Raw genomic sequence first — 22,083 nt, 5'->3', positions numbered from 1 at the left:
AAATATAACAAAGTTATAACTTGATCTAATGAAATGTTCTCAATAAAATCTAAACATTCTTCTGTGAGGAATGAATGTGATGTGTGAATTAACACTTAAAGTAGGCTTGTAAATACAAGCCAACAGTATACTGACTGGATTTGTTATTTCATTCACAAGAAGGGGAGAGAAGGACTGAAATCACATTTGATTTCGACACACCAAGCCAAACGACTAATAAACCGCCCACAAAGAATGAAACTGTTTTGAACTCGTCATTCTGCAAATACAAATTACAATATTCAGATATGTGTAAAATTGTGTAAGGTAGAAAGTACCTGACCTTTCATTGAAAGGAGGAGGAGCCAAGGATCCTGCCTGGGTTGGGACCCGCCTGCAAGCTGTCCCTGGGGAACTTCCTGTTGTCACCGCACCTCTGAGTGAGTTATCAGAGCTCCGCGGCAGCAAAGCCCGAGTGAGAACGCAGGCTCTGGGACGGAAATCACTCCTGCGAATGTGACAGGCGTTCTCTCCACTCTCCATATGCTGAGATTGTATCTATTCATCAGTTTGCTGTGCTTGGTGAGATCAGGTATGTTATTTATTGCATAACTTTCTTTACGATTTTTTTTTAAGTAGTAGTAATATCATTTTACATTTCTTTTTTTCATCCCAGTTCCCTTCAGCAGGGCTTTTTAAATTCCATACATTTTTTTAAAGGAAAGAGATGGTTGATTAAATGAACTTTCTAAACCTGAAAAAGTTTTTGACAGTAAAAGCTACTATTTGAATGAACTTCTTAGGTGTAAAAATTAAATAAGCTGAACAATGTAGAAGAGTGTTGTTTTCTTTCAGAAATATTTTGTGCTTTCCTACCTTCATGAAGTGAGATTACATATTTTCTAGAAATTAAATTTATGATGCCTAATGTAAAAAAAAGTTTAAAAAATGATGATGTCTCATACAGAGAGGGCAAGGACTCATACTCATGCATTGAGATTTACTTAAATTACTCTTACTTAAATTATTCTTACAGAGTGACATGATTTTGTGTCTAAAACCTTAGAATAGTGACTGGCATACTGGCATCTTAGAAATAATTAATCATAATAAAAAAAGGAAAAAATCATAGTGAAAAAATTAAAATTAAGGCACTAATGTACATAGTAAGGTAAGAAACATAAAATGATTTTTGTTTTTCAAAAATGCTGAATATTACTAAGTCTTTTTAGAACCCCAGCACTTATAATACGTTGTGGTAATGAAGACTGATGTTTGAGTAAAGGGCAAGGAGGAAATCTGTTATACATTAAGACTCATAAAAGCATTTATGCCCTTTGAGCTTATAAAGCCATCACTGGAAATTTACTCCAAACAACTTTAAAACGAGAGAGGCTGCGTACTCAGAGATAAGTCCATGTTATTTGTAATAAACTGAACTAGATATGAAAGGAGTGATCCCACATACAGCAATAGTAAAAATGCAGCACTATCAACTTAATTTTTAAAATAAGTTTAAAATAATTCTGCTGCTATACAGAAATGCGTTAATATGCTTTTATAAAAATGCAAAGTAGAAAAATTAGAATCCAAATTTACACACACAGGTAAACCATGATTACAGCCATGTTAAAATCATATATGCCTGTAAACGAAGCTTAGGAAAGAAATGGAAAAAAAAAATTAGGATTTCAACCTACAAATAAGTTTTCTTAGTATTTATTTCTGAGCTTGATTAACCAGTAAGTTAAAACATGTCTATGGAAATGGGAAATCAATATTCTAAAGTATCCTTCTTATTACTCTTAATTTAAATAATGAACACGAACTGACAGGTTATGTCAGGAGGCTAGAGGCCAGCCCTATACAAAATCCCAGCGCTGGTTATTGAACATTTTCTCCATCTCCCATTCTCTATCATTATTCAGTTAGTTGGAATAAAGACACATTTTTCTGTATCACCCTCGTGCTTTCTTCTGTTTTTACTGAAAATCTCCTTAGGAGAAAATTTTTTATGTTTTTTTTTGAAAAAAATTATGTTTTATTCATTTGAAAAAGCAAAGTTTAAAGGGAGAATGGAAAGGGTAAGAAAGGGAAAAAAATCAGAGAGAGGTATTTTCCAATTTCTGGTTTACTCCCCAAATGCCCGACATGGCCTGGGATGGGTCAGGCTGAAGCCTGGAGCCCGGGTCAGCCCATGGGAGTGGCAGGAGGCCATCGTCTGCGCCCTTCACAGATGCGTTAGCCGGGGAACTGAAGGAGTAAGGACTCCAACTGTGGTCTTTCTTTTTTTCTTAACATGTATTTATTTTTATTAGAAAGTCAGACTTACAGAGAGAAGGAAAAATAGAAAGACAGATCCTCCATTCTCTGGTTCACTCCCCAAGTAGCCGCAACAGCCGGAGCTTGGCCAATCCAAAGCCAGGAGCCAGGAGATTCTTCCCAGTCTCCCACAGAGGTACAGGGTCCCAAGGCGTTGGGCCATCCTCGACTGCTTTCCCAGGCCATAAGCAGGGCGCTAAAGAGAAAGTGTAGCAGCTGGGAAATGCACAGGTGCCCATATGGAATTCCGATGCATGCAAGGCAAGGATTTAGGCACTAGGCTATTGCGTTGGCCCCTAACCGGTGTTCTAATGGGATGCTGGTGTCACAGGTGGCTGTTTAAGCTAGTGAACCAGGACGCTGAACCCTACAGTCTAGTTTTGAATGATTCTAGATTGCTGTCAGTGCCAAACAATGGACTCTAGGTGGAGGCACACGATATAGTTCTGTAGCCAGGAGGAAAAAAAAACCCCACATAATTATGGCTGTAAACCTAATCTAGATTTCCCATTATCTAGAAAACCATGAACTTAGAACTTGTATAACAGAAGGATGTTGAATAATAAGCAGCTGATAGAAAGCAAATACAATGATATTTTATTTCTCCCTTGTTTGCCTTCCTGTCCCTAAATTAGCAAGTGTTAAGGTGGTGTTCAGAAATTCCAAGAAGTCCTCTAGTTTCAGAGATCTTTTGTTGTCCTAATCTTGTGAAGTTATGTTAGGAATGTTGGCCACAATTTTACCAGTGAATAAAGCAATGTCCTGAGCAGTCTAAAGTGTACTAGAACCACCTGGTGGAGAAGGGAGAGGGAGTGTAATAAGGAGGGGGGATGGTAAAAATGTAGAATTGTTCCATACCACATTCCCAGGCTCCGGGAGTCCTGGCATTTTTAACAAATCCTCAGTGTTTTCCAGTTGCAGCTGGTCTAAGAAATACGGGCTGGTACATATTATTCTAAATTCAGGACTCTTGTCATTAATAGTTTTAAAGGTGCACCTGCTACTTGATGCCAAGGAGTAGCTCTTCTCCTCTCTCCTCCCCTACAGACACAGGAGAAAAAAAGACTGAAACATGTGTCCCATCCACCTCCTCCACACCTGACCCTTCTCACCCTAATCAGAGGCCCACACGGGTGTGCATCGTTCTCAATTATGTAAACAATATTAAAGATACACTTTTTGTAAAAGTCCCATGCTATCATAGTTTAGCCCGAGGCAACTGTATCAAATTAAGTAGTATTTTCCCCAGAGAAAACAGCTTACACTAATTCCCACTTTGTCTGGTGACTCAATTTCATCCAATTTCACCTCAGATGCCTGAAACTGCGCACAGTACCAAACCCAGTACATATTATGTTTTATTCTTACAATAATTTATGAATTAGGCTTGGTCAAAGATGAGCAACGAAGACATGAGACAGAATAAGTATAAAAATGTACAATAATAGAAGTTTCATGAGTGTGGTCTCATTTTCAATAGGTCTCATCCTACAATATTTTACCTTTGGGTCTCAGATGTCAAGGATAACGGGAACCGCAGGGGGCCGCCAGGGACTACTGCAGTAGCAGAAACCAGAGATTCTTTTCTAGGATACTGAAAATCCTCTGGCATGATCTGTGTAGGTGTGTATGACTCATCTTTCCCCAACAGGTAGGCAAAGATGAGTGAGGAGGCGTGAAGGTGTGTATTTACACACAGGATTAGGAAAGGACAGTGAGAACAGCTGACATCTAAAAGGTTTTCTCAGACAGTTAGGGGTTAAAAACAGACATCTTGTCCATCAAGATGGCCTTCTGCCTTCTGGCCATAGGTATCTTTATTTTTTTCCTGGTCCCAATATTGTGCACAATGTTTCTTAATTTTTAACATGTAATATTCAAACATATTTATAGAGCAGTGTGATTTCATTTTTGTTTTTTTAAGATTTTTTTGTGGGGAGGGGCAGAATGATGGCTTCATCTTCTACCTTCAAGCGCCAGCATCCCATATGGATGCCAGTTCATGTCCGAGCTGCTCCATTTTTCATGTAGCTGCCTGTTTGTGGCCTGGGAGAGCAGCGGAGAATGGCCCAAAACCTTGAAACCATGTACCCATATGGGAGACTCAAGGAGGCTCCTGGTTTCAGATTCACTCAGCTCTGGCCGTTGTGGCCATTTAAGGAGTGAACCAGCGGATGGAAGATCTTTCTGTCTCTCCATGTCTCCGTAAATCTGATCTGCTTTTCCAATAAAAATAATTTTTAAAAAAGATTCTCTCTTTTTTTTAATTTGAAAGGCAGAATTACAGAAAGAGGAAGAGAGGCAGAGAGAGAGCTCTTCCATCTGCTAATTCACTCCCAAAATGGCCACAACAACTGGGGTTGGGTCAGGCCAAAACCAGGCGCAAGACGCCTCTTCTGGTCTTCCCTGTGTATACAAGGGTCCAAGCACTTGGATCATTTCTGTTGTTTCCCAGGTGTATTAGCAGGGAACTGGATCAGAAGTGGAGCAGCCAGATCTCCAATCAGTGCCAATATGGATTCTGGCATCACATGCTGAGGCTTAACTTGTTACGGGCTACACTACAATGCCGACCTTTGTGATATTTCAATATGTGTATACAATGTGTACCGATCATATGAGGGTAATTAGCACTTCTGTGTACATATCATTTTTGTTGGGAGCTATGGAACTCCTCTCTTCTGGTTTGGCCAGGACATGATGGGGTTAGTACGTGCTGCAGTCATCCCTGTACTGTAGAACACTAGAACTTACTCTGCGTGTGTTCTGGAACCAGCTATCCAACCTTCTTCTGTCTCAGTACCCAGCCCTCTCCCACCTCCACCCACAGGCATCCTGCCTGACTGCCCAGCTTCCCTGGTTGGCTGAGATCCTTTCCTAGTCTGACGGCTCAGGACACATTCTTTGCACGAAATTCAATGGGACACACACAGAATATAAATGGAATTATTTTTCAGATTTAAAAGTTTTTGTAGAATTTCATGGCAGTGACATTACTCTCTCTTTTCAGATTAAGCATCCAACTTTTTTTTTCCTAGTACCTGCCACGCAAATTTTCACCTAAAACCTGAAAATCTCTTACTTTTATTTCTTGGATTTTGGGAAATTTTATCTCGACTGTGTTTCCCAACACACACTAAAGTGTACTCAAGCAGGGGTTGCTGGAAGTATTCAGGCTGCACAGTTCACACGCAGTATATTTGTATCCCAGAACATGAGTCAGAGGCATTCCTGAGCAGGCAGAATTCTTGCAGGTCTATCTCTTGATCTTGATTTGAATTACAGTAAGTATTTTTCAACCAGCATCAAGTTAGTCCACCTCACTGTGGAGTTTCTGTTCCAAAGAAGTTATGAGTACACATGTGTGTTAGGTTTGAGGGTGGTGGAGGAGGAGAGCATGAGTATGCCTTAGAACTCAAAGCTTGAATAAAGCATGAGTCAGAAACATGAGTGTTTTACTTCCTCACGGGATACCACACATCGAGGTTTAAGTAAGCGACAATTTACAGCTCTCAGTTGGCTTTGAAAGGGTGGAAGGGAAACGTGGGTTTGAGATCAATCAATAGCTTCAATTTCAACCATAAGTGGACTACGTTATATTGAGAAGTTCAAGTGAACCCACCTTGGCTTGTGAACTCAGACTCAGGATTTTCTCACCTCTTGTTCACACTCATGATTGTTTTGTCTTCAGTTATGTCTGTCATTCTATCATTTCTGTTCAAAGACACCTCTATGGATGAGTCTCCTCTCTTTAAGGAGGTTTAATCCCAGTTAGCAATGTAGCCCATAAAATCAGTTCCTCCAAAAGCAGGTAAAAACAAAAAGCCAGAGACTGAGTGTGACTTGTGTGACACTGAGACAGCCTGTTCAATTTCATGTAGCTTCAAAGTAGTATGTCACTTTAAGAAACAGCTTTAATGGGATATAATCAATTTACAATATGATTCATATATTTAAAGTGTATACTCCTATATATTTTAGTACATTGACAGGTAAGTGTAACCATCACCAATTTTAGAATATTTTCATGACCTCAAAAAAGAAACCTGGATCTCTTTAGCTATCATTATATTCTATCTTTCCCCACTCTAGCCCTGAACAAGTACTAAACTGCTTTCATGCTCAATAGAATTCTCCATTGTGAACACTCCATGAGAATAGAAACATAATATTTGGTCTTAAGTGACTGGTTTCTTTTACTCTCCTTGTTTCCATGATTCATTCTTGGTGTGGCACATGAGGCAAGTTAGTAGTGCTAAGGTTAAGTCCCCACTGAGATACCTGTATTCTATATTGAAGTGCCAGTGTTGAGCCTTGGTTACTCTGCTTTCAATCCAACTTCCTACCAGCTGGGAGGCAGCAGTTGGTGGCTTGGGTCCCTGCCACCCATATGGAAGACCTGGATGAAATGCTGGGCTCTTGGCTTCAGCCTGCTCTGCCGCTCGCTGCTGCAGGATTTGAGGAGTGAACCAGTAGATCTCTATCTCTGGCCTTTCAGATAAATAATTTTCTTTCTTTCTTTTTAAATATTTATTTCATTTTTATTGCAAAGTCAGATGTACAGCAAGAAGGAGAGACAGAGAGGAAGATCTTCTATCAGAAGGTTAATTCCCCAAGTAATTGCAATGGCCAGAGCTGCACTGATCCAAAGCCAGGAGCCAAGAACTTCCTCCAGGTCTCCCACACTGGTTCAGGATCCCAAGGCTTTGGGCCATCCTCAACTGCTTCCTCAGGCCACAAGCAGGGAGCTGGATGGGAAGTGGAGCCTCCGGGATTAGAACTGGTACCCATATGGGATCCCGACGAGGACTTTAGCCACTAGGCCACTGCGTTGGGCCCCAAAATAATTTTCTAAAATATTTATTTTTTTTGGAAAGGCAGATTTACAGAGAAGGAGAGAAACAGCCAGAGCTGACCCTATCCAAAGCCAGGAGCCAGGAACTTCTTCTGGGTCTCCCATGCAGGTGCAGGGTTCCAAGACTTTGGGCTGTCCTCGACTGCTTTCCAGGGCCACAAGCATAGAGCTGGATCAGAAGTGAAGCAGCTAGGTTTTGAACCGGCAGCTTTATGGGATGCAGGCATCCTAGGCAGAGGCTTTGCTTACTAGCACACACAGAACCAGCCCATGGTTTTTATCTTGCTGAGAGAGGCAGGGCTCTGACTCCTGCTCCAGCACCGTGGTTAAGGAGACACTGGTACCTTTGTATTCACAGTGCTTTAGGTAAGGTAAATAAAATGATAGAAGGTACTAACATTTTTTGAGTAATTAATTTACCAAACTGCATGCTGTCACTTATTTATATTACTTCATTTATGAGAGAAATGCTTATTCCAGTTTGTCATCAACATTAAGAGTTATCATAACCAATGCAGTATGGATGGTTTGGAGAGAGCAGAATGACGGACTTATGACTGCTTATGAAGGACTATACTATTGTGAATATATGGTGGAAATCAGTGTGGTGGGGAAGAGCCTATGGAATTATATCGTAAAATAGAAAATAAGTAAATGAAAAACAAATTAAGACACAAGAGAAAGATTACAAAAGTAGGCAGCTTGAGGCAAATCTTCTCTGAAGGAGGTTGACCTAGAAGGCTCACTGTCCCAATCTTCTATTCACTTGCTCACAGAGAATCAACTTACAGCAGCTGATGTGGCACAAATGTTGATAATCACATCCCATGTTGATGCTAACCAGCCAACGCTTGATGATCAGGAAGTAACAGCGTGACCCAAGTACAGAAGTCAGTGCATGACCGTCTCAAGGATATCTTAACGCACACAGTCCAAGGGCCTTGACCACTGCCCAACTGTGGACCCTTGCCTGCAAGCCTCAACCTTGATCTCAAACTTTTGCTCACTCATGGAACACTGCTTGCAGAGTTTGACCTTGTTCTCCAGCACTACCAGTTTGTGAACTCACAATTCCAGACAGTCGGCCCTGTTCTTCCATATCAAATCACACTATTTTTTTACTAACTGCCTGAGGCAAGAGTCACTTTTTTTTTTTTAAATTAGAGTCAGATATACAGAGAAGAGAGAGAAAAATCTTAATCTTCCAGCCACTGATCCACTCACCAAGCAGCTGCGATGACCGGAGCTGAGCCAATCCAAAGCCAGGAGCCAGGAGTTTTTCTTCCAGGCCTCCTATGTGGCTGCAGGGTCCCCAGGCTTTGGGCTGTCCTCTACTGCTTTTTCTAGGCCACCAGCAGGGAGCTGAACGGGAAGAAGAGCAGCCGGCATACCAACCAATGCCCATAAGGGATCCTGATGTATGCAAGGGGAGGACTTTAGCCACTAGGCTACTGTGCTGGGTCCATGCCTTCTCTTTTGCTTCCAGTTTTCAATATGATTCCATGTTGCCTATTTATGATCACTTAACAGATGCAAAATGGAGATCCAGAGAGGTCAGACAATGCATTATCAGAGATCAGATGCCTAGAAGGCAATGAGGTTGTATCTCATGCTACCTCCATGAGCTTGTTACAGTTTTGTCTATTAGAACCAGGGTTAGTAAACTTTTCTGTAGAGAGCCAGAAAGTAAATATTTTCAGAGAGAATATAGGATAATCACAGCAACTTGGGAACCTGTTCCCATGAGGGAGCCCTAGAAGATGTTACTGGCTCCTGCCTTCAGATTGGCTCAGCTCCAGCCCTCGGGGCTATGTATGGAGTAAACCAGCAGACACAGGATTTTTCTGTTTCTCTTTCTCTTTGTAAGCCTGCCTTTCCAATAAATAAAATTTCAAAAACAATTAAAAAAATCTAGGGCCTGGCGCCGTGGGCTAGCAGCTAAAGTCCTCGCCTTGAAAGCACCAGGATCCCATATGGGCTCTTGTTCTAATCCTGGCTCCCCCACTTCCCATCCAGCTTCCTGTCTGTGGCCTGGGAAAGCAGTCGAGGACGGCCTAAAGTTTTGGGGCCTGCAACCATGTGAGAGACCCGGAAGAGGCTCCTTGCTCCTGGCTTTAGATGTACTGTTGGGTGTTGTGGCCCAGTCTGATTTGACCCACCTCACCTTGGCATTTGCTGCCTGGTGCTATAGCCTGGCCTGGTCTACCCCCAGTTCCAACTCATGCTGATAGGTGCTGCCTCCTAGGCTCGCTAAGCCCAGCCAGTCCCCAGTCATGGTGCTGATGTGAACTAGCTGGTGTTACAGTCCAACCTGGCTTGTCCTGCATTCCCATCCTGGCTCTCAGAGCTACCAGGGGGTGTATGAACTGGCCCATCCTGAACTGCTACTTGTGCTAACACGTACCATGTCCAGGCCTGGTTTGGGCTGCTCCCAGCCCTGGTTCTTGCCCTCACTTGCAGGGACTTTGTCCTGACAAGGGAGTACCCCAAGCTCCTCTATTAGGTTTCCTTCCAGTGGCAAATCATGTGCACACTAGTGGATCTTTGGTCCAGACTGAGTTCACCTCTTGTCCTTACAGGAACCATGGACTTGCCCAACTGGGCCACACCTTTCTGGCTCTTAATGCTGGGCGCTACAGTCCAGCCACACCAGGTCCACACCCAGACATAGCCCTCTTGTGGTTCAGCAGGTGCCTAGACCTAGCCCAGCTTGTTCCACACCCACCTTGGCTCTCATGAGCACGAGTGGGCTCAGTTTGGCACATTCAGGCCCAGTCCTCACTCATGTTAACGGCTGCTGCCACCATGTCCAGCCCAGCTTGCAACCCCCATTCTGGCTCTCACACTCACCAGTAGAAACTACAGCTCAGCCGGGGTGCCCCCTTAACTCGCAACCAGGTCTGTTTTCCGCCACAGATGTTGCATGTGCCAGTGGTTGCTCTGACCATACTCGGTGTCTAGGCCTGCCATATAGGCCCCCAGATATGGCTTTAGTATGTACTGCTGAGTGGTAGTTGGCAGGAATCCATGCTAACTAGCGCAGTTCAGGTCTCCCTCATGGGCTGGTGCATCTGTCTGACCCATAAAGGTCCTCTAGTTTCTCCCCCAACAAATCACTCAAGTCTCAGCCCCCTTGCTTACCTGCAAGTACAGTGGCCTTGTTGATGGAAGTCCCTCAAAAGTCATTCCTCACTTGCAGCATACTCCCTCAGTAGTCCTCCCTCCCACACATCCCCTTTCCCTGGTCACTCCACAGTGGCTGCACCTGGGAGTTTTATCCAGGCCTCCCATGTACCTGATTTCCCAGGTGCATTAGTAGGGAGCTGGATTTGAAGCAGAGCAACTGGGACTCTATATAGCATCTTTATGGAATGTATTGCAGGCAGTGGCTTAACCCACTAGGATGCCATAGTAGCAGCTCAGGTTATGTAACTTACGATACTGGCTTGATATAATTCATTTGGTTCCAAATGAACAGACATGATAATGAAAAAGTTCTCTTCTTAGTAAAGGGATCTGTCATCCTAGCTATGACCTCATCCGGAATTAATCCTTGTAGCATTCCTCTTTTGTGCAAATAGGTAGCAAGTGAAAGACACCATTATTTCCCTCAGGCTACTTGGTAAGTCATTGCACAATGAGGAACAAAACCTAGTTTTACTGATGGCTAAAGCTGAGAGGCTCAGCCCTACCCTTTGACACCTCCAGGTCAATAAGATGACTAATTAAACTGTCAATTATTTGCTCTGGGACTTGCTCTACAAGCAACCAGACCAGTTTCAGTCTGTGTTCTCCAGGAGCATGAAATCTACAGGAAGAGGAATTGAAAAAGACTAACAGGTGGTGAAAATGTATGTATCACGAGCAGGTCTCACTGCACATGCACCCTGATGGCAAAGTCGAAGGAAAAAACCAGTGAGTCTGGGGCTCTATGATAACACCCTCTTTCCTAGGATGAGGAGTTGCTAAGTCTCCTTTGCCTCAAAACTGCTATTTGTGCTTACTTTGTTCTGGAAATTCACACAAATTCCTAATTTCCAAAGCTTTTACAAACAATTTCAGATAGACACACAGGTGAATGGGCCCAGTTTATTACAGACTGCCAACAATTCCAAGGTGAAGGCTACTCTGAGATTCCCAATGAAGGAGGTGCAATTTCCAGGTGTGCAAGAGTAGATACAACAAAGCAAGAATGTGGAAACAATGGTCTCACCCATTTTCCTCTAACCCTTGATCCTTCCCACCCTAGTCAACTATGTAAACATCATTAAAAAAAAAAGAGAGAGAGAGAGAGAGAAAGAGATTCATTGAGAATATAGACCCAGAGTGAATGGTTCCCTAAATTTCTGCTGCTGGAAGTCTGATCAGGTGTTTCTCAGGGGCCCTTGGATTTTTGTAAACTAACAGTCTCCCTGGCCTATTCCCTCCTTCCAGAAGTGACCAATGATCCTCCTCTCTTGAATACCCTAAGCAGGTTCTTTCCAGTTTGTAGCTAGGAATTATTTGTTGCTTTGGTTCGCTTCCTGCTTTGCTGTTCTTTGAATGTTGCCCCTTCTCATCTTGCTGCTTCACTGTTAATCATTTTGGGCAAAACTCTTCAGTGTTTGTATGCTGTCTTTTTTTTTTTAAGATTTATTTATTTTTATTTGAAAGGCAGATGTACAGAGGGGAAGAGAGACACGGAGAAAGATCTTCCACCCGATGGTTCACTCCCCAAGTGGCTGCAACAGCTGGAGCTGAGCCAATCCAAAGCCAGGAGCCAGGAACTTCTTCTGGGTCTCCCACACGGGTGGCAGGGTCCCAAGGCTTTGGGCTGTCCTTGACTGCTTTCCCAGGCCACAAGCAGGGAGCCGGATGGGAAGTAGGGCTGCTAGTGTTAGAACCAGCGCTCATATGGGATCCCATAGCGTGCAAGGCAATGACTTTAGCTGCTAGGCTATTGTGCCAGGCCCTGCTGTCTTTTCCTGTTAAAAGAATTCTCCTCACTCCTCCCCGTGGGTCAGTGATATAGATTTGTTCTGTTTCTTCTGGTTGAACTTTTTATTTCAAAATAATTTTAAATATGTTGAAAAAATACAAGAATAAAAAAACTGGCACTGAACATGAATAGCCCTCTACATAGACTGACTTATTGTTTGTCAATGCTTTTTGTAATCTGTTATATATTTACAAATTGATAATATTTTTTTCAGAACCATTTGAGAGTAAACTGACTTTTTACCTATAAATTTTCTCCTATGTAATCAGGCTTGCTGCCATCTCAGCTAGCAGCTTAACTTACTACACCACAACGCTAGCCCTACTAGTTTACATTAATCTAAAATAGTTCCATAGTCTTTCTATGTTATTTGTGACACTGACCTTTATACAAAGAAACAGATATTTTTTTTCTGAGATTATTCCTGATTCTGTGTTTGCCTGATTTTTTTTTTCATGAGTAGATTCAAATTATACCTTCTCTATTGAAAGAACTCATGGTGTCCACTACCATGCTGGTCCCCTTCCATACAGTTTTAAAAGTTCCTTTATATAGTTACTATTTTTTTTCCTGTGGTCAGTAAAAAGCCACATGTGAGAGATACTTCATGACCACCCAAATTTCCCATCTCAAGTTAACATTGATTCATGGTTCTTGCCTGCTCAACCCTTGCCCACATTTCAAAGTCAGCATTCAGCCTTTCACTGTAAGCAGTGTTTCTTCTTCATTTCTTCCTTTAGCTATGTATGCAAATTTGCTAAAGAATCATAGATTTTTGCTTTTCCCCAAAGCCTACAACTTATTAATCTTCTGAATTATTCTGTCCTGCAATTATTCCAGATCTGGCCAGTGGAAGTCCCATCAAACTCTGAGAGTCCTTTTACCAGGTTTCTAAACACAACTCACTTTCTGGCCTAAAGAGTGCTTCAGGCTCATCCAGGGCTGTTCCTTTCCCATCAGCAGTCATTTTCCTAAGGCCTTTCTTAGAACCTGCTTGGTACCTGGGCAGCAAAGGAGAGAGTCTAAGAAAGGCCACGGTGGCCATGAGCTTCAGATGCTACTGAAAGGCTTAGAACAAACACATCATGATCTCCACTGACATTACAGGCAGTTGTTTAGGCATGGCAAGTGTTGCTTGGGCCCTGTACATTAAGTAATTGAGGTCTCTACCATGTGCCGGGACTGTGAGAGATACACAGGCTCTAAGACACCCCTGTAAAGTGATGGTGCTCCTGCCAGATTGACATACATGTATGGAATACCCACAGCATATTGCAGCAAATATTCTTTACAATGTCACTGAGCGATGTAAAGGAGCTTGGGGTGGGAGTTCTAGGGTAAAAAGGTCATATTTGTAACTGGCTGGTTAGAGAAGTTTCATTGAGGTAACCTTGACAGAAGGTAGGATCTGCAAGAATAGTTTTCCTGGTGAAACCACAGGTTCCTTTTCACGGAGTCCTAATCAGACATGACTTTGCAACTAGGTAAGGCCTCTTGTCAGGTGCTGTAAAGCTCCTAAGAGTTGCAGTGAATGTAGGACAGCATTCCTGCTGGCTGCCTGTTGTAATGTCATCTCATTTTTATTTTCAGACACAGATGAACCATGTCCTTCATTCACCAGGCTGAGTTTTCACAGTGCAGTGGTTGGTACAGAACTCAGCGTGAGGCTGCTGCTCTACACAAGAGAAAACAGCTCCTGTGCACAACTCATCAACTCCACAACTTTTGGAAACTTAAATATAACCAAGAAGACCACCTTCATTGTCCATGGATTTAGGCTAACAGGCTCCCCTCCAGTTTGGTGGGAAGACTTAGTAATGGCTCTGCTCAATGTAGAAGACATGAATGTGGTTGTTGTTGATTGGAATCGCGGGGCTACAACTGTACTTTACAACCAGGCCGCTAGCAACACCAAGAAAGTGGCATTAATCTTGAAAGAGTTTATCGACCAGATGTTGGTAAGAGAGAATTCTCTTGGACGATTTGGAATTGATTTAAATTCTGCCTTCTGGAGTTTTAAAGAGATAATCTGGAGTGCTTATGAGGTCCGTGTTGTAAATCTGCACAGGCCCCAGGAGAAGAAATGGGGGTAAAGGGATGCCTGTGAGGTCTGTAAGTATGGTTCTGCAGGTTGCGTACTACATGGCACCTGTCTTAAGAAGCACCACTATCCTTAAAGATACTACAGATTTAAGTATTTATTATGACCCCATAAAGGTGTCTTTTGGGCAGGAGTCTGTCTGAGGCTTTCCTAGCTTACTATCTAGAGTTTCCTCAACTTCCAGGACTGTTCCTTTTGCTAGATGTGTCCAAAGTTTAGTTACATTAACCAAAACTCTGAGATATACAGTCTGATGAGATGATTTATTTTTTCAGAATGACAAAAGGTAAAACCTCACATTTTAATTAGTGATGTTTCATAAATTGTCTCTTCTAGCAGGAAAAGCAAAATGACATAAAACCAGAATAATGCCAGAGTTCGGCAGGTTTGTTGGTCATTGTGCCAGAGGTAGTGTGAGCTTTGTGCCAGCTCCCCAGTTGAGCCACAGCCCTGGGGATGTGAATATTAAAGCGATCCACAACAAGTTATTCCTGCAGCCTGTGGAAAGTGTGGTCCATCCTAATTCCCCTTTCCCCGCTTCCTTCTGTGGTGATTTCCTTTACCAAGTCAGTATAAAGCAGCTAAGGAAGTTCATCAAATGCATGGTTGTCACTCTCTCCAATCTGGATGATGTACAAAAATATCTAGGCTTGCACTCTAGAAGCAGCATGAGTGGACACACATGAACCTAAAGGTTAAGGCACACAGGTTGGAATTCTAGTCAGTGCATTCCTCTGGATGCCTGGCCCAGCACACATGACTTCAACTCCAGGTTTCCATTTCCTCAACTACATCACCAAAGGAGTAATAGTTATACATTGTCTTGGGCACTGTGTTATTTGAATGAGAGAGTACATGTAAAGTGCTTAAAAATAATTTCTCCAAAGATAACTCCTAGGATATTTCTCCAAATAGTGTCAGTTTCCAGGCACCTTCCAATTTATAATGGTGGACTTCTTGAAATTCTAGGCAAAAGGAGCTTCTTTGAACGACATCTACATGATTGGAGTAAGTCTAGGAGCCCACATATCTGGGTTTGTTGGAGAGATGTACGATGGGCAGCTGGGACGAATTACAGGTGAGGCTCCTGCGAATGGGAAAAGGGTTCAGTTCTAGGCAGGGTGTTCCCTGGCAGGCAGGAGTGGGAGGACATCATTCAGGCAATCAAGTCCTTGGGCTCCAAGTCAGCTTTCCCAATGATTTAATTTGTCTGAGCATGGGTCCTTTTGTGAACAAGAGACCATGATGATACTGAGCTTATGTTATTGTTCAATAATACATATACACATATCTCAAGTGTTTTGTAAATTACATATGCCATTGAAAAGACTGGTGGTCCTGACTTTATTTCTCTTTAGGCTAGAAGAGCAGCTGTATGTTATGAGGTTTTGATCTGTGTGCCCCAAACACAGGGCTTCTTCCTTTCATTCAATCCAGGAGAGGCTACATCACATACCTAATCTACTTCAGTCCCTAGGCACAGCTGCTGGGAATGTGAGATGGGACTACTGACCTCTGGGGTTACCCTTTAAATATCAGCTTTCAGACCAATGTTGCATGAAACCACACAGGAGCACCGCAGGTCAAACCCCACACAAAGGCTCCTTTGCTGGACTCTCTTGCCAGTGCTTAGTAACTTTCCACAACTACACAAGAAGGACTGAGGGCAGCTCTCCCGGAATTGAGGCTCTCCCACTCACCTTTCCCACAACCTGTCCTCATAGCCAGGGAGCTATTTAACGTCTAGGTAATCTGGAGGCAGAAATGGATGGGGCAGGGAGGAGAGAGGTTAGTGTTCTGAACCTCTGCTTTTGGGGCTGTGAGTCAGAATGTGCTACTTAAACTTGGCAGGTAGTCTTGGGCAAGGCACCTTGGTCTATGTGTCTGTATGTCTCTGCCCCAGCTCTATCTTTGCTTCTCTCCTTGACTGTCCACACACACACTCCACTTGGCTAGCCCTTCCTGTAACCCTGGTACTGGATGGAGGTCACACTGCTTCTCCCAGATGCTTTTTTTTCTTTTATTATTTTTTTAAATTTTTATTGGAAAGGCAGATATACAGAGAGAAGGAGAAACCGAGAGAAAAATCTTCTGTCTGCTGGTTCACTCCCCAAGTGGCCACAAAGGTGATCTGAAGCCATGAGCCTGAAGCTTCTTCCAGGTCTCCCACATGGGTGCAGGGTCCCAAGACTTTATGCTATCCTTTACTGCTTTCTAAGGCCACAAGCAGGGAGTTGGAACAGCCAAGACATGAACAAGCATCCATATGAGATGCCAGCCCTTGCAAGGCGAGGATTTAACTACTGAGCCCTCCCTGAAGAGTAAACTTGTCCCCATAGCTACTTTGAATATGAACTGCAATGGATTCTGATCTCTTAATAGAAATGCCCCAGGACAACCTTTTTTCTCCTCTGGCTGGCCCTACATGCCCTAACCTATAGCTTGAACTCACCAGTGGGGTTCACTGCCCAATTTTCCATCTCTGCTGACTTCCTCATATTTTACTGATTTCTCATCATGTCTAAGTCCCAAGGCCAATCTCAGCTGTCCCCAAGAGCAACTATAGGAGTAAACTATTTCTACTTTCCACTCTTACCCAGGTAGGCTCACCGGGTTGTGGAGTGGGAATGTGGCCTGTTAAATCCAATTCATTTCCACCAACTGGATCTTTGTCTCCCTAGCATGGCCTGGACGGCTGCTTCGTCTTTTCCATTTACCTTTCTTCCTTAAGTCCTTCCTTTTGTCTCTTTTGTCTTCCTCTCTGGGCACATTTTCTTGTTTTTTTTTTTTTTTTCATCAGATAGAAAATGAATGGATCGAAAATGCTTCAACTGCCTACATCACTTGAATGCATTAAGTTGGATTGTTTAAGGTTGACAATGCTAACCAGACAAATCAAAACTGGTAGGGTGAGGTCAGGTGTCTGCATTTTTTGGCATATCTTTTTTATGCAAAAGGCAGAGCTAAAGAGAGGAGTGACACAGAGAGAAATCTTTGATTTGCTGGTTTTATTTCTAAATAGTAATAATTGCCAGGGTTGAGCCAGGTAGAAGCCAGGAGCCTGACACTACATATACGTCTCCCACATGGGTGGCAGGGCCATCTTTTCCTGCTTTCCCAGACACATTTGCAGGGAATAGAAGAGCCAGGACTCAAACCAGCCTCTTTTGGAACCCCAGTGTCACAGCTAACAGCTTAATCCACTTCACAACCAGGCTGGCCCCAGGAATATGTCTATCTAACTTAAAGACGCAGATGGTCTGAACATATTCTGTGACAAATTATGTTAGCGTTGAGCTGTCCAATAAAGTAGTTACTAACCACATGTGGCTGCTGAGCCCTTGACATACCCAGTGCAAACAGATGTGCTCTAAATGTTAAACAGGCATGATTTGGAACATTTATAAAAAAATAATAACAAACACAAAAAACCCACTCTTTTAAAAAATATTGATTACATGTTAATATTAACATGATAATTTTTTTAAATTAACATGATATTCTTTTAAAAATATTTACTTATTTATTTGAAAGAGAATCAGGAGAGGAACTGATAGAGATCTTCCATATGCTAGTTTGCTTCTGAATATCCCCAACAGCTGGAGCTATACCAGGTCAAAGCCAAGAGCCAGGAACTTAGTTTGGATCTCCTATGTGAGGGCAGGCTTCCTGTAACTTTTGCCTGATGTTGTAAGCTGGTCACCTCTAGTGCTTGTCACAAGTCTGAGTTTGTCTATAACATATCCAGATTGCGCCTTTAGTCCTCTTGCAACTATTAACAACAACACCCTATTCATTCTCAAAATTGCCTAGTTTAGATGTTTCATCTGCTAGGGATCAGGAGGTTGATGACCAGGGAGGCCCTCACTGCCAGTTTTCTTAGGCAATGCCATTGTTTTAGGTCAGCAGGCAGATTCCCTTGCAGATTATGAGTTTCTCACATTGTGTTGAGAATGTGCTATGGATGCAGGTGTCCGGATGTCAACCCATCACATCCTCCCACTTCAGTTTCAGTTGGGAGTAGACAGAAATGGAAGTGAGATAAGGACAGGAGTCAGATAGAGAAATGGCTCAGGGAAGCTACACATTAGGAGGGCAGCAATGCTATGACGGAGGCTAGACCCAGAGAAGGTTATTCATGCTTAACACCTCGGATGGGAGATGTCATCTAAAATGACTGTCACAGGCAGAAACTTCAAGGCCGACATCCCTTGTAAACACTTCATGCCAGGCAAGGCTCTAGTGAGCAGGGCCCTTTGTGAGCTGCTGGCTTTAAGTTCAAAGTTTTTATGTTGTGGTCTCCACATCATAAGAGCTGCTGTCTGTTTTTCCAGCTGCTTCAGAGTGACAGTGAGAAATGCCAGCGAATACTGGCTGAAGTCCAGAAATCAGTTCAGGTATCCATGGAGTGGGATATTTCTGCAAGGGCTGACACCCACTCCATTTCCTTATGTGATACGTGCTTTGCCTAGGAGTTTCACTCTTTCCTACTGAGCTTGCCCAACATAATGCACAGTAAAATCAACAGCCGCACACATAAAAGTGTTTGCATTATGAAGCTGTAATCTAGTCCAGACACTGGTCTCTCTGAATCTCAAGTCATTTGACTGCACAGTGGGACTAGGTACACCTACCCTGCCAGTTGTATAGGTTTGTAATGCAGAGTAAATAAGCTAGTATACACGGATAAGAGTGGACACTGTAAAGGAGTTTGATTCATAAGAAGAAGAAAGTGTTAGATCATGTAAAATGGGATAAAGATCAATATACAGTATTGGCTTTCTTTTATGTACCCTTGGCCCTCCCCATCTCCAGCCCTGGAAGAATCAGTTTGCCCCACTGTCTGGTCCCTCTCTCGCTGTGAGAGAGACAGAGAGAGAGAGAGAGAGAGAGAGAGAGAGAGCGCGTACACGCACATTCCCTGCTGCTGAGCTCAGCATGAGGTATGCCTGCTGTTGGGAGTCCAGAAGCCCTTCTCAGAGGCACTGCCAGGTTAACCCTCTCCACTGTGGGAAAAAGCTCTGCATCTGTGGAAAGCAGATGGCAGCGTGAGTGCTCGCCCACCCAGGTTGCCCTGGAGCCTAGGAGCCATGGCATCAGGAGGGATCAAAGGCCTAGCTGCAGATGACTCACTGCGTGGAGCTGCCAAGTGACTCTGTTTCCTTCCAGGTCTTGACCCTGCCGGCCCTTTATTCAATGGGAAGCCTCCCCAGGACAGATTGGATCCCAGTGATGCACAGTTTGTTGATGTCATCCATTCAGACATTGACGGTAACATTCCTGTCCTTGTGTATCAGTGACACCCGCTCCACCCCAGACACACAGAGTCTCCCCCTGGGGGCATCAGCATGCAGAGGCAGGTCGAGTTCCTCTAGATTTTCTCTTCTCTTAGGGTACAACTCCAAAGCCACAGAAATATTAAGGGAAACTGGTTTAAGGCAAGCACCCAAAATCCCATACTGGAGAGGGGATGGTTCTCCCATCACCTCTTCTTTGTAAAAATGATCATCCGTGACAGACTTACATACCATATGAACAAATGTACCCAAATGTGCAACTTGGCTGGGATGCATGTTTTTTTGCTTTTTTTTTTTTTAAAGATTTATTTATTTATTTATTTATTTATTTATTTTATTATTATTTTTTGATTGGAAAGGCGGATATACAGAGAGGAGAGACAGAGAGGAAGATCCTCCATCCGATGATTCACTCCCCAAGTGAGCGCAACGGGCCGATACTATGCCAATCCGAAGCCAGGAGCCTCTTCCGGGTCTCCCACGCGGGTGCAGGTTCCCAAAGCTTTGGGCAGTCCTCGACCGCTCTCCCAGGCCACAGGCAGGGAGCCGGAAGGGAAGCGGGGCTGCCGGGATTAGAACCGGCGCCCATATGGGATCCCGGGCATGCAAGGCGAGGACCCCTAACCACTTGCGCCACCGCGCTGGGCCCTGCTTTTTGCTTTTTTAAAGAATTATTTAATTTTATTGGAGACTCACAATTACAGAGAGAGAAGGAGAGACAGAAAGATCTTCCATTTGCTGCTTCACTCCCCAAGTGGCCACAATGGCTGGAGATGAGCCAATCCGAAGCTAGGAGCCAGGAGCCTCCTCTGGGTCTCCCACATGGAAGGCCTTGGGCCCTCCTCCACTATTTAACTAGGCTACAAGTAGGGAGCTGAATGGGAAATGGGACCACTGGAATATGAACTGGTGCCCATAGGGGATCCCAGGCAAGCAAGGCAAGGACTTTAGCCACTAGGCTACCATGTGGGGCTCCTGCCTTTTTTTTTTTTAAATACTCATAACTCCTTTAAGGTGAGAAGCAAGTTCTGGGTTTGGGTCTCACACAGAGGAACTCTGAGCCCATCAATGGCCTGCCAGCTCTATGGCCTTTTCACGGCTCTGATTTCACTGAATGCATGGGGGTTGGAGTGAGGTCAAGGATGGGTGTCTACTGTATCCATCTGGCAAGGCTGTGCTACTTCCCAAAGTCCCCTGCCTCCTACCTTCATCTGTCATGCTACTTTATCTGAATTTAGCAATAGCTACTTTGCTGACACTGTGAAAACCAGGAGACAGGTGTGTGTAAAGCACCTAGTATGGTGTTCATGGATACATGCCAGACAATATATAATATTATATTTTATATATGAATATATCTCAACATGTAACAACTGCTGGTATTACCATAATGTACTTTCTATGTTTACATATGTATGTATACACAATTACAAGTAATGCTTCAATCAAACATTTCAATGGCCATTTTGCAGTTTCATGGTTAAAGAATATAAACTTACCAACATTTTTTAGTTCACCATTTAGTATAAGCATTGCCAATCTATTATTATTATTATTATTATTATTATTATTTACCACCCTTGATCTCAAATTTGTAAAGATTTTTTATACAAAGTAAAAAGATACAATTTTCCTGTTTTACATTTGTAAAGATTTACACAGATGCAAACAGAGGCCCAGGAAGCACCCAGCAATTAGAAGGCTCCAGCCAAAGATCAAGAAGACAGGGGTCCTTTTTGCCAGCCTTTTGGTGGATCAGAGACCAAATTCCTATATATTTCAGAAATATGGGAAGTCAATTCTGTTACCATCTTCACAGTCCCCTAGTTAGAAATCACCGCCTCCTAGTTAACTGTTAGGATAACTGTGAAAAAAATATAACAATATAACAATGATAAGCACAGTAACGATATAATAATAACAAATCTCTGCCCATATCCTATAGGCAAGTGAGTTAGGAAACGTGAAAAGAAAGCAGTGTAAAGAACAGTGTGCTCTCTTCTAGCACTGGGCTTCAAGGACCCATTAGGAAACATAGATTTCTACCCAAATGGAGGATCGGATCAACCTGGTTGCCCCCAAACAATCTTTGGAGGTAAGTACAGACACATTCTGTTTTGTAAAATAGTGGTTTGAAGAAGGCATATTTAAAAATTTTGGCATTTTTATAGATCCAGGTATTTTTTTAAAAGCTGTGGAACATTTCTCTTTTTTAAAGATATTAATTTCTTATTTGAAAGTCAGAGTTACAAAGCGAGAGAGAGGGAGAGAGAAATCCTTCATCTGCTGGTTCACTCCCCAGATGGCCAAAATGGTCAGCACTGGGCCAGACCAAAGCCAGGAGTTCTTGTGTCCCCCAAGAATTGCTGCTTCTTGGTAAACCTCAGCTTTAATCATTGGTTACAATTCAAGGTTGTTGGGACCAGTGGCACAGCAAGTTAAGCTGCTGTCTGTGATGTTGGCATCCTATAAGGATGCCAGTTTGAGACCCAGTTGTTCCACATCTGATTCAGTTCTCTGCTAAGGTGGCTAGGAAAGCAGCAGAAGATGG

General features: G+C 43.1%; 1 protein-coding gene across 1 annotated transcript in view; it reads left to right on the top strand.

Moving 5' to 3' along the window:
* The first annotated feature begins 388 nt into the window (after window positions 1–388).
* Window positions 389–22,083, top strand: part of LIPH (lipase H) — a 35,904-nt gene continuing 14,209 nt past the window's right edge. Inside the window, exons 1-5 of the mRNA XM_041002976.1 lie at window positions 389–571; window positions 13,725–14,092; window positions 15,205–15,313; window positions 19,405–19,506; window positions 21,538–21,627. Of these exons, the coding sequence (XP_040858910.1) occupies window positions 523–571; window positions 13,725–14,092; window positions 15,205–15,313; window positions 19,405–19,506; window positions 21,538–21,627 (718 nt within the window). The 5' untranslated portion in view covers window positions 389–522. The remainder of the gene's footprint in view (window positions 572–13,724; window positions 14,093–15,204; window positions 15,314–19,404; window positions 19,507–21,537; window positions 21,628–22,083) is intronic.

Source organism: Ochotona curzoniae, unplaced genomic scaffold (genome assembly GCF_017591425.1).
Source record: "Ochotona curzoniae isolate NIBS_2020 unplaced genomic scaffold, NIBS_Ocur_1.0 scaffold_2587, whole genome shotgun sequence".
NCBI classification, from domain to species: domain Eukaryota; kingdom Metazoa; phylum Chordata; class Mammalia; order Lagomorpha; family Ochotonidae; genus Ochotona; species Ochotona curzoniae.
Note: the sequence above shows the minus strand (reverse complement) of the source record. Positions and strands in the feature narration are given on the sequence as shown.